This window comes from Bactrocera latifrons, unplaced genomic scaffold (assembly GCF_001853355.1).
Source record: "Bactrocera latifrons isolate USDA-ARS-PBARC rearing strain unplaced genomic scaffold, ASM185335v1 scaffold_106, whole genome shotgun sequence".
Taxonomy (NCBI): domain Eukaryota; kingdom Metazoa; phylum Arthropoda; class Insecta; order Diptera; family Tephritidae; genus Bactrocera; species Bactrocera latifrons.
Window position 1 is genome coordinate 849,579 of NW_017534475.1, and position 17,029 is coordinate 866,607.

At 38.1% G+C, this 17,029-nt stretch overlaps 1 protein-coding gene across 6 annotated transcripts in view; it reads left to right on the forward strand.

Annotated features, from left to right (window-relative positions):
• Nucleotides 1-16,037, forward strand: part of LOC108970141 — a 59,843-nt gene extending 43,806 nt beyond the window's left edge. For 4 of the 6 annotated variants that reach the window (XM_018935318.1, XM_018935346.1, XM_018935336.1 and 1 more), the window contains 6 exons: nucleotides 2,405-2,493; nucleotides 9,309-9,514; nucleotides 9,600-10,077; nucleotides 10,146-11,449; nucleotides 14,117-14,911; nucleotides 14,981-16,037. In XM_018935318.1, coding sequence (XP_018790863.1) covers nucleotides 2,405-2,493; nucleotides 9,309-9,514; nucleotides 9,600-10,077; nucleotides 10,146-11,449; nucleotides 14,117-14,911; nucleotides 14,981-15,838 — 3,730 coding nt within the window. In that variant the 3' untranslated portion in view covers nucleotides 15,839-16,037. The remainder of the gene's footprint in view (nucleotides 1-2,404; nucleotides 2,494-9,308; nucleotides 9,515-9,599; nucleotides 10,078-10,145; nucleotides 11,450-14,116; nucleotides 14,912-14,980) is intronic. The other 2 variants (XM_018935354.1, XM_018935361.1) reach the window with 1 other exon arrangement.
• The last annotated feature ends 992 nt before the right edge of the window (nucleotides 16,038-17,029 follow it).

A 17,029-nucleotide genomic window follows, 5' to 3' on the forward strand; every position in this document is an offset into this window, starting at 1 on the left:
AAAAAAAAAAAAAAAAACAAGAGATTGTAACTTAATTAGTAACACTATTGTGTTGGAGCAAGTAACAACAAGAAATAAATACAACAACAATGTTTATGAATAACAAAATTGCCATTTTTATAACCTAACGTGATAATAAAGTGTTCATATCGTTGGTAATATAATGTTATTAAGCAGCTCCGATCCTTTGCAGGACTTAATCAAGTATGACTGAATTTCAGTATTCTATTTAGATACTGTTCAACAGGCATGAACAGGGCGAGGTTTCAGTTGTATGGATGTAAACAGATTCTTCTTTAACACATTTGTGATATTAATTTTTTTTGTAATTGGTGAAATTTTGTGGTGCCATCTATCGGGTTGCTAATATTCACTTAAGAGCACTAATTGTAGTAGACGTTTGCAATTTATTCGTTGCGCTGCTGAAATCAGTTAACTCATACCAAGTATAGTTTTTATGTCTGACTGAAATTGAATTGAAGAAGTCACACGATAGGGTGTCGCTTTGTCTGAAACCTCCTTTGGTATCGAACGGCTCGGAGAAGTCCTTCCCGTTCCTGACGCAGCTTTTGTTATTGCTCAACGTCACTTTGTACAGGCGTATTAGTATTGTAGAGATACCAAATTTAGACATCACTGTAGAAAAGTAGCTGCTATTCATGCTGTCAAAAGCAGCTTTGTAGTCGCCAAAGAGGTGGTATGTGCCGATTCTCTTCTCGCGGGTCTTTTTCAAGATTTGACGCTTGTTGAATGTCTGGTCAGTTATTGATTTTCTAGGTCTAAAGCCACACTGATATTGTCCATTCAGTTTGTTAACGGTGCACTTTAATATTTAACACAGTACCCTTGATAGAACCTTAGACGCGATGTTGAGGTTGCTTATCCCATGCTAGTTGGCTCAGATTGTGGGGTCTCCCTTTTTGTGGATTGGGCAGAGCACACTTAAGTTCCAATCGCCGGGTATGCTCTAGTTCGACCATATCAGTTCTTCGCCGCTGTATTTGAATAGCTCGGTCGGCAATCCATCGGCCGCCATCACTTTGTTGTTCTTCAGACGAGAAATTGCTATTTGTACTTTTTCATGGTTGGTCAATGGAAGGGTTGCTCCATCGTCATCGATTAATGAATTGGGTTCACCATCTGCAGGTCTTCACTGCCATTCAGAGGGCTAGAGTAGTTTTCCCTCTATAATTTTACCATGCTCTGGGCATCAGTCACTAGATCACTACTGGGGGTTCTAAAAGAGTGTGTATTCCGGTCTTGAAACCTTCTTTTAGTCGCCACATATTTTCGTAAAATTTTTCAGCATTACCCCTGTCGGCCAGTTTGTCAAGCGCTTCGTATTCACGCTTTTCGCCCTCTCTCTTTTTTGTCTGCAAATGCAGCTCTCTTCTTCGATCCGAACACAGCACAAGGTAGCTTGTTGAATAAAGAAGAAGTTTTGTCATGCTTTTTCCGATTTCCGGAGTCTACAATATATTATCGGAAGTAAATATACATATATATTACTATCAACTAATCAATTAAATGGACACATTTCTGCTTCTACCTTTCAGCATTCTTTTAAGAATCATAAACTCCATATGAGCTACAAAAATATCGAAAATACTTATCAGAAACACGAATAGTAATATAAAGAAAATTTAAAAGGAAAATAGCAAGCGTTTACATCAATTATTCCCAATCATTCCTCTGTTAGACGGTACAAGTTCGTCGCCTCATTTCCTACATACGCCATATACATGTATGCATATATGTACGCGAGTATATAAATACTCTAAAAAATTGTCATAACAATTAAGCGAGACAAATGCAATGGAAAAACTTTAATTAATTTATAATAGTGGTTTCATTATGTCCTTTAGAAAACAGTTATTTATCGAAAGCGATTGCCTGAAAAATAGCGACCAACAGTAAACAACCAATTAGTTAAACAATGTTTGCATAAATAATTGACAGTGGAATGCATCATAGCATGACACAATGCAAATTAATTGACTTACCATATATGTATGTATATTATGATGTACCGTTATTTAGATGGGAAAACGATTTCATAACATCTACACAAATAGCAATAAATTATATATGTTTAAATTAAATTCTGAAAAGCGCAAAGCACTTTATATTGGAAATGGCAAGTTGAAAGTCTTGTCATAGATTTACAATTTAAGAATACTATGTGATATGGGACGCTGTCATTATGCGTATGTGGCGGCAACGGACTGTTTGGGATCGCTATTCTTCGTAAGCGTGTTTGGTTGTTGTGCTTAGCGTAATTTAACATATTTTACGACACACCTACAATTTAGTAATAATAATTTATATTATGCACAAACATTTGTAAAACTTTTAATTGCACGAAGCCATCATTAATGCTCATCTTTCGAATGCACATTTACAGATTGGATCGAAAGTCATCACGTGGCATGATCTATGAGAATGAGGAACTAAGGCTGCGTACCATCAATATAAATGCTGAGGTCGAAAGAGGTAAATACCAACGAGTTATGCTTATTTATTTGACATAAACCAATTTATTGCAGCACAAATGCTTCTCGTAAAAACTAAAAATCGCTTTTGACAGAACACTATTTCCGAACTGACATGTGGAAGCCACATGCGCTGAAATGTGATTTTGCGATTTCTTTTCTTTTTTTTTTTAATTTACAGACGTAAATTTAATAAGTAAACGAAATGAGATGAAAAAGTATTCTGTATAAAACAGACACAAAAATAATATTGAAAAGGCTGCAAAGAAAGTTAAAGTAATTATCAAATATATCTGTCTGTTTAGAAGCAAACCAGAAGCTGACAACGCGTCAAAAACTGTCTGAGAATATTAGGAAAATCAAGTATAATATGTATTATTGAAAAAGCTGTTCACATTGAAGATAAAGCTGTCAGCACTTGTTCTTTCGAGTCTCTTATAGTGTCCATTCAAAATTAATTTATTAATAGCGGACCAGCTGTTGACGTTTCTACTTATACTTTAGTCAAGCAAGCCTGCAGGAAATGCTGAATATAGTTCCCTTCTACACTTTCTAAAATACCATTTTTAGTTTGCTTTTTGTGTTTCTAGAAGCGAATTCAACCAGACTAGGTACGGTTGTATTTTAAGCTTGATTTTTGCGATCCGTATTATTAAGTGTCACTAAGTGACTGTTTTAGAATCGATATAAAACCTCTTGCATTCACAAACTATTCAACTGAGTCAATCGCAAATTCATTATGGGGATTAATTTATATTCCAACTAAATTGCATTGTTTCTAATAATGTCAGTCTGCTATTTTTTCAAGCAACTTTGGTATATTGAGAGATGTTTAGCCTTCCCGCATGGGTCTCTATGAATCAGTTAACTAGTTAGTTAGGGCTTGTCCGGAAAGTATTAGGACTGATTTGATTTAAAAAAAATTTATTAAACTAATCGTTACAATTTTTTAAAAACTTTCAAAAGAAGCTCCTTCTTCGTCGATCCAACGCTGACAACACAATTTCCACACACTGAAGGCATTCTCCGGAAAAGCCTTGGGAGCCGAGGTGCATGCTGCCTGAATGCCCTCTGTCGTCTGAAAATGCCTTTCATCGGCCTTTTCAAGCATGGAAACAAAAAAGTCCGGGGCCACATCTGGGGTGTAGGGCGTCTGCGGGAGCGTTGGGACACAGGTGTTGGTTAGGTAGCTGTTCAAAAGAAAGGCGGTATAAGCCAAACGCCTTCGATGCCTTGTTAGACCCGATAGACTCTTCGTTTGAGTCTCTGGAGAGCTTCAACGTAAAAAAAAAAAACATGACTTCTTGCTGAAGCAACGTTTGGGTAAGCCTGCCTGATCGTATGATGCTTCAACATATAAAATGACTGTGATACCGAGTATGCATCTCCTCCTTTTCACTAGTTTAAATAACCGGAAATAAAATAAATATTAATTGAAGAGTTTTTAAAAGTTCGATCACTCAAAAGACAATTGACACATATTTTTAGCGAATATTCGGTTTGGCGTTAAACGCACTTCTTTCCTTCTGGGTATCTCCTCGAGTTCTTCTAAGCAGTTTACACCCTCCTGATCCAGACAAAAGCAGCCAGATGTGCGAATGTCGAACCATACGCACCTGGAAAAGAGCGAGCATGAAAGTAAAAAAATAAAAACAAAAATAATAAAAAAAATTCCTTAAACTAACACGCTCGCATTTTTTAGTCTGAATAACAAGCTTATTTATTTACAATGCTTTAAACGCATATAAGAGTATGTATATGTATATGTATGTGAAAGTGTTTTTATCTACCCACACCAGCAGGCCCGAAACGAAATCATTAATCGTGCTACGTGTTTTGGCAGATCGCAAGACAGCTAAAAAGGAAAAAAAATGCATAAATGTAAACAAACCACAGAATGATGTATAAAAAATTAATCTTATTTTTCAACTCAACTTTTTTCGCACACCAATTTATTTGCTACCATTTGCACAAGTTTTAATGTTGTGATTCAGTCGAAAATAAAATGAAATTGTACTGTTTCAGCAAAGCTCTTGTAGAGAAACTACTCAATTTAGGCGCTCGGCTGAGTAGATCGATACCGCTCTGAGCTCTCTAAAGATCGCCTACATGCTCAGTATTGAGAAAAGTATTATTTCTAGGGTAGCCTTTCAGCTCCTGCGCTCCTGCAAATGGCACGTTCTCTCACAAGAACGGTAACTACATATTTGCTCAACATTTTAATTACTTTTTTTCGTGTGTGCTCTCAGACAGATTTTCATTGTGTTTATCTTTTGCGTATTGTCAGTGTCATAATTGCCGTCGACGTTTTTGAAAAATTTTAATTTCGCCAGTCCACAAATGCTCACGATCACATATACAAATATATACTATGTGTCTCGTGAGTAGGGAATTGTACGCGGTTTTGTTTTCAAACTAGTTCGTTTGTAATATAAAAGGGGTTATTACCCTCTGAAGACATAAATGAATTATTAACACTAAGTTATCTATATCATTCATAGACACCATGTAAGCCAAATATCGGTTAAATTACTGGTTAATTACTTGGTTAATGACTGTATAAAGCGTTACCAGAAATTTCTGTAAAGTTTCCAAAATAGCGAATCAATAACGCATCGTGTTTACTTTAGCCTAAAATTCAATTTAGACAAGGGAAGATAATTTTTGAAAACAAAAAGAAAATCATAATACGATGAAAACCATCAGAAACGATAGATGACAACATTGAAGCAAAAGTAATTTACTGGTGATCTGAGTTTGTTAAAAGGAAGAGATGTAGTGTGGTTTGTTTCGATTTGCGGCAAAACTACGAGTTTTATAGTCAAAAATATATATGGTAATATTGTAGGTAATGAAAAACTTATAGCTTTTGTATATAAACTCTGTCACATAACCCCAAAATGTATGTGAAAATCTCAAATACCGAGTTTTTGGTTTTATTTTTTTAGCTTGTAAGCAGCCTTTTTTCATGAAATTAACATAAAATTACCTGCTTATGATCCGGAAAAACACTTCTTAACTAGTGACTTTTGCAACTAGTGCTTTCATTTCCCACCGTGTGTATACCAATACACACATACATAAATATATTTTCGCATTCGTCTGTGTATCTGTAATGCATACGAATACAAGTGAACGCCAAATATTAAAGCATATGAATTTTTGTGATTTCATTGAATTTTCTGAAATTTTGGGCAAATCTGCAAAATGTCCAACCAGTCAGCGTTGACTTTTTAAATATGTTCGAACGAACGAACAAGCCAACGCAAGCGGCACGTGTGTTTTATTCTTAAATATACATATACGTTGATACATACTAATATTCTATTAATTATAGCCAATTTAACGGTATTTCAATAAGCGGGAACCGATTGACAGTTGACTGCATTTGCAAAAAAATTTTAGTAATTTTAAAATTGCTTTGTGTTATTTTTTTTTGCCATCATTCGCATTATGAGTTTAGTGTTGTTGTGTTGTGCAATTTTCACATAATTAACGGAGAAGTATACAAGTGTGTGTGTGTGTACGCCTGTGCAATTTTGTTTTGCGAATTCCTTCGACAAATGATTTTGAAAAGAAGACGCTATCTACTTTAATGTTGTGGTGCCTCAGCTGTTTGTTATTGTTGTTGCTGTCAGTTAAAAATAATGGATTGCAAAGCAAAAAATCCTTCCAATAAAACATTGAGTATTTGCTAGTGTCATTTAAATCATAATATTATGTTTGTGTGTGTTCTAATGTGCATCTAGCTAATTGTATTTATTTTTATCTGAACTTGTCAGCTCTAGTCATGCACTAATTAATGTCGCATAATATACCGCATTTACTGTGAAGGTCGTCAAATTGTCGTCAGTTGTAAAAATATTTGAGCATATTATGTCAGCACTTAATAAACTGCAATAAACAATAGTTGCGGTATTCACGAAAACTATTTTGTTTTTAATGCTGATATAAAAGAAAATAATAATAATTTTAATAATAAAAAAAATAATGATAATAATAATAATAATAATAATAAAAATAATAATAGTAATAATAATATAATGCAAATAATAGTAATAATAAAAACATTGTGATAGAAAAGAAATGGAATCGTACAGCCTTTATAAAAAAATCTGATAAATCATTAACATATGTAGAGATCATTTTATGGGCAAATGGGACAAATTTGACGAAATCCGACTTTTATTGTAGTTGTATGCTATATTCAGTATACATATTTACTAAGTCAATTCATCGAAGTCAAGTTTCGGTCTTATTTTTGCCTAAAAGGCACCCTAGTATCCTCCATACTTCATTATAAGAGATTTCAGGGAAATTTAGTCTTAAAAAATAACGAAATTGTACCACAAAAAATCACTTCAGTATTCCATTTCTCAACTGAATATATCACAAAATTGTGTCATAATTTATTTCAATTTTTCCATTGGTTTAGTCAAAATGTAAAAAAGAAAAAACGGACCGAGTTGGTCCCGATATGGTTAATTGCTGTATTTTTCATGACTTGGCAATCAACCTACCATTTTTATTAGACAAACATTTTAAGGATAAAAATAATCTGTTAAAAAATTAAGGTCCTTAAATAATTATTCAACTAAGTTATATTATGATCAAGAAATAGTAAGACTTTTTTCATAATTTTTGTATAAAATTTTACCTTCATTTCTCCTCCAAAATCCATGTCGGTTTCCTCAAAGTATTTCCCACTGGCCCCAAAACACTTGTGCCAAAAGGAAAACTGTCAACTTTGATTTTCGACGTACTCTGACGCGGTTTTTCGACTCTGGCTCACCTTTGTACGATATTCGGCTGACTGAACGTCTATTTCCGGCTCGTAAGTATAGACCTAAGACTCGGCGCCAGTAATAATTTGTTTCACGATGTTGCGGTGGTCGGAAAGAATTATTTCACAGACGTAAACGCGACGCTCTGTATTCGAAAAAATTGGAGTGATTTTGGAACCAATCGTATTTTCACTTTTCTTAAGCCCAAATGATCTTGCAAAATGGTTTTCACTCATTGTTTCGATACTCCATTGATTGCAGTAAGATCTGTGACTGTAATCGTTGATTTCGAGGCACAAATTCTTTAATTTTATTGACGCGTTGATCATCAGTAGTTGTAGGTGGCCATCCTTCACGTGGATAAACGCGTTCTTGGCGCGGGACAAACAATTATCACCAAAGGTCTTTTCCAACATTATGAATGTTTTTTTGTTGAATAATTTCACTGATCGTAAAAATCGCCAAATGCGAAATTTAAATTGAGAAGTCTTACTATTTTTTGTCCACAGTAGTATTTTTTAAAATGTCTACAGGAAAACTTTCTATCCTTAAAATAAACTAACCACCGTATTTTTATTAGATAATACAAAATTTGTGGCTGCTTATGTGATACAACTTTATTATTATACTGACAAATTATGTAATATATTGCGCTTAGCTTAATCTTTATCTACTTTCAAATTGTAGAAAAACGCGTAAACATGACAAAAAATTAGGGTTTCTATTAAGCGGCAGTGCGTATACGTAACGAATTAATATTTTATAACTTTTTCTCGATAATGACGCTGAAACACGCTTATATTCGCTATAGAGCAAGCACGAGGTGTGTCAATTACAATGAGACAGCTAAAATCATCTGGTCACACATCTATCTATTAATTAGGGGGAAAATTTTGTAAACTTAGCAAAAGGACCAATTTAAAAAAAAAAAGATGAAATAGTCAAAAGTTAAAACTAAGCAATCGAATATATTTTTATGGTATTTTGAAAATTTTAGGTGAGATTAGTGTTGCATTCCGAATAAGATTATGATTTTTTATATTAAGACCTCATATCATTGTTTTCTGGAGCAAAAAAGAAATTTATCAGAATTAAAATTAAAGTTAAGAAAAACAAAATTTCTAGAACTTGTTGACAAGAATAAAATATTTTTATTATTTATAGAATACATTTTTATTCAATTTCTTACCACAATGCTTGCCTCATATCAAAAGATCGCTTCAACGAATTCTATAAAGACTCTGTTATATGATTACAAACCAATCTTGTGCATGAGAGCAGCCGCTCTGTTTTACAGGGTGTTGCTTGTTAAAGAAATTATGAGTCGGAAAGATGTTATAACTCTGTTTTTATAATTTGTAACATGTTTTGAAAATTTTCCGAAATTTTTCTAATTTGTGACTTGTTTGAAATTTTTCGCCAGACTGTCTAACTTTCTGTAACAAAATTTGTGGTACATTATTTAATGTCGCACAACCTCAGATAATATCAACATTTGCTATAATAAGTGAAATTTTTATATTTCTATCTGAAAATAAATGAAAAAGACATTATTCCCAATCAGACACCACATTAACAGTTAATTTTATATATTATGAAATATATTTTTATGTTTTAAGCAAACAAGACATTTGCAATTATTGCTGGAAGTTAGCACATTCATAAAGTAAACAAATGTTTTACTACATTTATATAATTATAATACAACAATCACAAGTAGCATGAAAAAGCAGCTGGCACTGAAGGCATCTATTTTAAATTCTCACACATACACACATACGGTTGTACGCAAGAATATATAAATATATTACTTAACATGCTGACGTTTATTTTTATAAGTACACAAATTGGGGTTTTCCTGTGCATCACAAAGCTGCCTTCAAAAATATTATTAACGGCATTAATGGCCATCATAAAAGTTAATATACTCGCTCATTCGTACATTTCTCATAACGAATTAACAAGTGAAAATTATTTTTGCTTAATTTGTAACTAAATTAATTGTAATGTCATTAATTTTTCACACTTTCAGGGCAATCGGACATCAAACGTTTGCGTAGAGAGAATGAGCAGCTGCGCCGCGAGATTTGGACGTTACGCGATGAGTGCGATCGCTTGAACAAGCGCTTCAAGGCGAAGCTTTTGGATCACGATCATGCTTGCAACGCGCGGCATAGCGTTTGTAGTGGCGGCGGGCGCGGTAGTGGGCACATCTGTGACAGTAACTGCAACAGTGATGTGAGTCACAAAAAATCAATAAATCAAAAATATTGTTATCATAATTACATACTCTACCTTCATTTCACTCTCTCTCTTCATGCAGGATTCAGATTCCTGTGATACCTGTAAAGGCAACGATGACCAATGCAGTGATGAATGCTGCACGGGCGGCAGCTGTCCCCAGCTGGCGACAAAGCAGCCGATTATTGAGTTCGCGCCTGATACGCCCACCACAAAGACAGCAACGCGCTCAGATATGGGCAATTTTGTGGTTAAATCAGCGGGTGCTAATTCAGAAAGTGTGCCAAATTTACATCAGGCATTCGATCATTTGTCCGTTGTGTCGGAGGAAACGCTGAGTAATGCCGACCAGCATACACATGTGCCGCACAATGAGCTGCTGCATATATACACGTCCGACGGCGGTGGCTCGCAGATGACATTGCCCAGCTTAGTTGGGCCGTTGACACCTTTGACGCCCATCGAACAGGTGGCCAATCAGCTGAATGACCTGCAGGCGGTTGTGCCCCCCCTATCTTATTTCGAGAATGTGTTGCAAGATCATATGGGCTCTAATATAGGTGCGTGAGCATTGAAATTGTCTGACAACAGCGGTACACTAATTACACTGTGCTTAATACTTTTTCAGGTAATACGCCCAATACGAGCTCGCCCACGTCGAAATTAATGCGCCACACCAATGGCTGGGACTACAAGCTGCAATCGCCTTTCGCGCATAGAAAGATTTCAACAGGCGCTTCGCCGCCGGCACTGCAAATTGCCACATCGCTAACGCAGAATTCTACGCAACAACAGCAACAGAGACTAGCGCCACCTCAACTGTTAACCACATTTGTGCCAACAATAGTGGCGCCACCGGCGAGTAATGATTCGACGGTGAACCCCTCAAGTCTCACCGTGTCTGCGCCGAGCGCGCAACAATCGAATGCGACTGCTATAGAGACAGTTACAATTACAACGACGCCAACGAATGCGTTATCAACGCTTAACAGTCCAAGACATTTCTTTGCGCCACTAAAGCCACGGCTGAAAATCAATACAACTTTAGCTAATAAAGCACTGACAGGTGATGCCAATGTGCCTGCGGAGTCTACACCAATATCAACGCCTACGCCCTTAGCTGCAGATGCAGAAAGCAACGGCTGTCATAATTGTGAGCCGCCCGACCTTTATGTACACAACGGCTTGGCCTCACCCTATCAGCACCAGGCGTTGATGGCGGCGGGCGCCGACAACGCAGTGCCACCACCAATACCACAGCGCGGTAGCTCCTCCCAAGTAAGTCCACAACATCGCGCACGCGTGCAACGCCAACAACAACAGCTGTTGGCGCCGCAACAGCAATATTTGCAGCCACATCAGCACACGCATCAGCATCAGCAGCAGCACCAGCGGCTGCCACAACGGCAATATGCAGAACTGCAGTCACCACCTGCACAGCAGCAGTCAGCGTTGATCACCATCACAGTGACCGTGGACGATGCTGATGAGGTTGCCGCCGGTGTTGATGCTGCTGCCGCCTGCGGTGAGGATGCGGCAATTGTCGCCGATATCCCGCTTAACACGCACGCTTCGACCGCGGCATTAATTAACACGCCACAAAAGCTACAAGCGCCGCTTCAGGCTATGCCGAAATTGTCGGCGCTGCAATCGCTCGCCGCATTGCCGACTGTTTTCGTCGCACAGCCAAATGCTGTAATAACAAAATTAAGCGAACCCATTTATGCTACCGCACAAAAACGCTGTAAAAATCTTTTAATTGCACCGGCCGTGACCAAACCGCTAATGGCGGCCGCCATTAACACCAATAAACGCCTAACACCAACAACATCGAATCATAGTAGTGCGACTGCAACGCCAGTACACTCACCGTTACCGCAGTCGACACCAACATCGATGTCAAAAGCAATTCTGGTGGATAGTCAAAGCCAGGTGACCATTAGACCAAACTCCTTTCGAATGCTATGGGTGTTGGTTGTTGTATGTAGTGGGTAGCGCAGTGTTTTCGCGTAGTGTTGGTTTACATTTTAGTGTGTATCTCTTGTTATGCTTCTTGCAGCCATTAACCCCAACTTTTGTTTACTTGTTGTTAGATGTTATAGTTGTAGAAAAAGCTTAAGACAACAAATAAGGAAGTGCTAAGTTCGAGTGTAACCGAATAGTTCATACTCTTGCAACTTACCAGGATCAAAGCAGCAAATATGTATCTTCAGATGTTGGAAAATTTTATTTATAAAATTTTGCGAATTTGCAATTCAATCCTTTTTCGACATACGGGCATACTAACGGGTTTTTCAATAAGGACGATTTTTAGGAATCCAGATGCATTTCAAGCACAAATCGCCCGGTACTGAGGAAATTTCACGTTCGATATTCGTAAGAAGTTCATCAACCGTTGCTGGCTTGTTGGCATAGACCATATGGAAATAATCATACGGTGTCAAATCGCACGACCGAGGCGGGCAATTGACTGGGCCATTTCGTGAGATAACAACTTCACCAAACTTGATTTCAAAAAAATCGATTTTTATATTGGCTGTGTGGCTTGTGGCGCCGTCCTGTTGAAACCACCTATTGTCCAAGTCCATATCATTTTATCTGTGCCAAAAATGTTCGGTTATCTTTGAGCGGTAGCAATTCTTATTTACAGTAACGTGTCGGTCTTGATAATCACGGTAAAAGTACGACCCAACGGCGCTGGCGGCCCATAAACCGCACCAAACCGTAATTTTTCGTGATGCAATGGTGAGTCATGAAGTACAATTGGATTGCTGTCTGATCAGTAATGCAAATTTTGCTTATTGACGAAGCCATTTTGCCAGAAATGAGCCTAATCGCTGAAGATGATTTTTCGATGAAAATCCGAATCATTTTCAAGTTTGTTGCTCAGCTCAATTGACGATCATGCGACGGTTCTGGTAGTCAAGCGGCTTCAGTGCTTGCGTCAATTTCATCTTGTAAGGATGTAGGTCCAGATCGTTTCGCAAAATTCGCCACAACGATATCAAAGAGATGTCCAACTCTTGAAGGAGTGATTAGGGTCTTGCTCAATTGATGCGCTAGCGGCAACAATATTATCGATACTATGGGTACTTCTTTGTCTCACTCGCACGTGAGGATCTTGTATTGTGCCTGCGGGATCAGGATGATTATGATGACTAAAAACTGGCTGTAGCGCTCTTAAGGCCTGACTCGGACTCGGAGTTTCGCTTTAGTAAGTTCTAATATTGTCGACTTATTGTTGGATCGTATATATTACCATAATAAAATGGTAAACCTTACAGAAGAAAAAAGGCAAAAGAGCGAGATAAAATATGTCATCGTTTGCTGTCCTTATCGGTCTACTTTTTCAAAGGATTCTTTCGGAATTTCTGTAACATATCTCAGATTGACCGATATGTTCGATAAAAATTCGTAATAACAACTGGGGTCCACATATTCTGCGTTATAGTTTTTCACATTATGTGAATGGTGGCACACCCATAGTCTAAATTTGATGCTGGTTACTATAAAACCCTCTCCTATGGTCTTGCGTGTAAAATTTTATGTCTCGGAAGTATTTTATATATAACCGTTTATGATGAGTGGGCGAGATTATCACCCAATTTCGTTAATTTTTGCGAATCGGCCGATATGCTTAAAGGACTTGTCCTGAGAAAATTTCGTTGTTGTAGCTTTGGTCGTTTAAAAGATACATATGTGCCTTAAACCTATTAGAGTGCGGTTCCACGCCCATTTTTTTTTCAATTTTTTTGGTTTATATGTAGATGTTCCTTGTTACTGCAATTCCCTATACCAAATTACAATTTTATATCTTAATTTGTGCCTAGTTAGGGTATTGTATTTGAGATGTTTATTTCGACTATTAGGTGAAAAAATTATATATTATATAAAAATTATGTTGTTTCACAAAATTACGTATTTCGATTAATTTTACTTTGTTCGAAAATTGTAAAAATTTATGTATATAGAAAATGCCAAGCATAGACTCTTGACATCTCATCAATTATTTATGTCCATAACCTTAAAAATTGCAAGATTCGATTATAAGATATGAACTTTCTGAGCCAAAAATTGTTAGCCTACTCTACTTTCCAAAATCTCTTGAAATTATTGCACAATTTTATAACTCATGGTACACTTTGTACAGTTTCGCTTGCTTTTCGTATACTCCGGACTTAATTCCAAAGTCTAACTTATTCGAACATTAACAAAGCGTTGGTCTTGGTGTCCTGCATAAAGCATTAAAACAACTCTGGACTTATGTACGATGCAACTCTGTTCACAACTGTAAATGGAAGATACAATGCTTTTGGAGGATTTCCACAATTCAATATGATTCGAAATCTGGCAACTACACTCTAACCGCACTATTCCCGAATATAATGTTAAATTAATGGTCCATGTTTTTGGCAAATATTCATGTGAAATGCCTTTGAAATGCATTTACACGTAGTGTAGAAAACACATATCTAATCCTTTCACGAAGTAATATCTCCACACACATTTAAAAAGTTTTTAGTGCCTTATAACATGCTTATAATAGAGCAAATCTGACTAAACTAATTTAATAACAAAACTAATTGTACCGTGCACTAGACGGAGTCCGTAAACCTGGAAACCATACTCAATGATATCCAAGCCATATCGGAGGATATCTTAGCTATTCAACTGGACAAATGCAGGGAGAATGACAACGCCATCAACAAACCGCTGGAGCAGGAAGACAGAAATAAGAAACCGTACCGCTCAGAAATGAATTTAACACTACAATATGATGGCGCGAATCAAATGACAGTTGCTGCCAATACAGCAGCTACTAGCGCCATTACAACAGCGACTGCCACACAAACATCCTACAGCAGCAATGGCAAAGGCAACCACCGCTGTACGCGTTCATTAGAGCGCGAGCATACAGACAGTCCATCGCCRCATATACCCGACGCTATGGTGCCGTTCCCAGATAAGCGCACATATATTGGCTTTGATCAGCTGAATAATGAGGCGTGCCTGGAGCTGCCACCTACGAGTGTTGCAAATATGCAGCGACCACCGTTGCCGCCTGTCGCTGGCGTAGCTAAGCAGGCGCAGCCACCGACGCCGCCAGCGCGTGGATTTCCGTCACCTTTAAATATACGCTGCGCAGGTGTAGCGCGCGCCACGCCTGTGGCAATACCACAACCGCCTACAGATGAAACAGCAGGAGCGCAGCTTATCAAGCCGATGACGCTCGGTTTTGCGCCCAATAAAAGTCAACTGTATGCCGCGGTGGCGAACGCGGCGGCTAAGCGTGCGCAATATCGCGCTGCAATGACGCATTCATTGGACGCGGAGTTGAATGCGGCAGGTGCAACGGCGTTAAGTGAGACCAGTACTGCTGATGCTGCAAATGAGGTAAGTGTGCGCTGTTGTAATTACAAAGTCAGATATTTCAATAAATTTTACTTGTTTCTTCTGATTTAGGCACTCGCTACAGAAGCGGCGCGTCGGAAAGCGCGTCGCGTTTCAATCGTGTGTGGTGATTCAAGTACGCCGGACTCACCAGATCCGGTGAACAATACGCAATTAGTTCGATCTCAAGCACAAATAAATCTAAGCGGTATACAGGATGGTGGCACAGCAAATGTCAATACTAACAACACCAACACAGCGAGCGCAACGAGTCAACCAGCCAATGATAGCTGCACAGATTTACAGGCCGTGCTGCTCAATCCGGCGCTGCGTAATCTCAAGCAAACCAGTCACAGCACTCCCAACTCACCACATTCCGTGCGGCGCCGTAGCAACAGCAATACGATGAGCCCGAATAACGGCGTTGCAGATCCCACACAACCGCAATCGCTCTCGGCGAATACGTCGCCGAAGCATGCCGCCAACGCGCACCATCGCCACACAAATAGCAGCTGCAGTAATATAGCGATGGCGCATCAACGTAAATCCAGCCAAGACTCGACACGCACCAATGCCGGTGAGGGCGCTACTGTCGAAGCGTTAACAGGGCGCTCGCGCTGTTCTCGTCGCCACTCTGATGGCACCGTAGCGAGTAATGTGCAGCGCGTCAGCGGCACTTCCGGCCATCACCACCATCATCATCATCATCACCCGCACACATCGTCCTTCCTGAGCAATAATCTGCCACACAGTCACCACTCGCATCAGGATAGCACTTCATATTCCGAACACGGTTCGAATAGTTCGGCATCGTCGCGGGAGTCATCAACTTCGTTCAGTGTGCGCTCGCATCGGCGCAAGATTTCCATCAGTTCACATACTGGTGGTAAAATACCATGGTGCGGGTGCTGGGGCAACGGTTGCTTGTAGATTATGTTAGTAAATGGTGTGCGCATGCCAGTAAATCGGTTAATGTATAAATACGAATGACGAACTGGCTGTAGTAAATAATTTTAGTTAATAAAGTATAAATAATTAATTCTAATATATATTAGTGTTAGTGTCAACGCTTTACTTTTATTGTAAACTAGTAAATTAACTGTACTTTATTACGCTTTCAGTTAGTCAAAAAGCCCTTTGATTGTATGTATGTAGCTTACAAATATTAAAGAAAAAATTAAATGTATATTGAAATATAACTGGTTTTAAATGGTTTAGATTTAAATAGAAGAGAAACAGCTGCATAACGTTCATAGCTCAAACTGTGACTGCCAGAGACAGTTCTTTGTAAAGTTGGAAAACTCATGAAGTCTTCAGTTTAGGCATTTGATATCTATTCTGGTTGGTTTAGCTGGATGACGCTCGTAATCAGTTTGTGAAAAAGACAGCCAGGCAGAAGAATATTACCGGTTGCCAAAATTCAGACAATAGTAATCAATGTAGCGTTCGTAATGTCGAAGGCCGATTGATGAAGTTTTGCTATCACTTTCACTGACTTGTGACTTGGTTTCGGTCAAAGGTGTGCTCGCACGGGACCCACCTTGGACAGAACTTTCTCACACCCAAATATTCGTAAATGATACGATGTGCCTGTATCTCGAAAGACTTCACTTTTTGATCATTCAAAACTATTTTTGGACTTTTTTGGAGTTTTTGTCGATAATAGTTACTTTTCCCAGAAAGGAATGCAGTAATGTTATCGAAACTATAGGAATGTTGCGAACTATAGACGCCACAGAAATTCATCAGAAACAGCGAACAGAACATTTGTGACAGAAATTTCTATGACACTGCGGTCGCCGCGGAAATATGAAACAGTAGTGCCAACATTCGAGATAGAAATTGTGGATTGTGTGAAACTGCCACAGCCACATAGAACAATATATTCAATTAAAGTACTCCACGGCGTATACGTAACATTATTTGTAGTTGAAAGTAACATTTTATACTAGTTTATTTTAGGGCGAGCTTTATAGAAATTTTAAACAAATAAAGCCAAATGTGAACGATTATATAAGCTAAGCATTTTATTTCAAAAATTTAAAACCATACTTTCCTTCATATTTCCTCACTTTAGAGCAAAAAACATTCTCAACAATTGAGTGGCTCAAGGTACAGCAA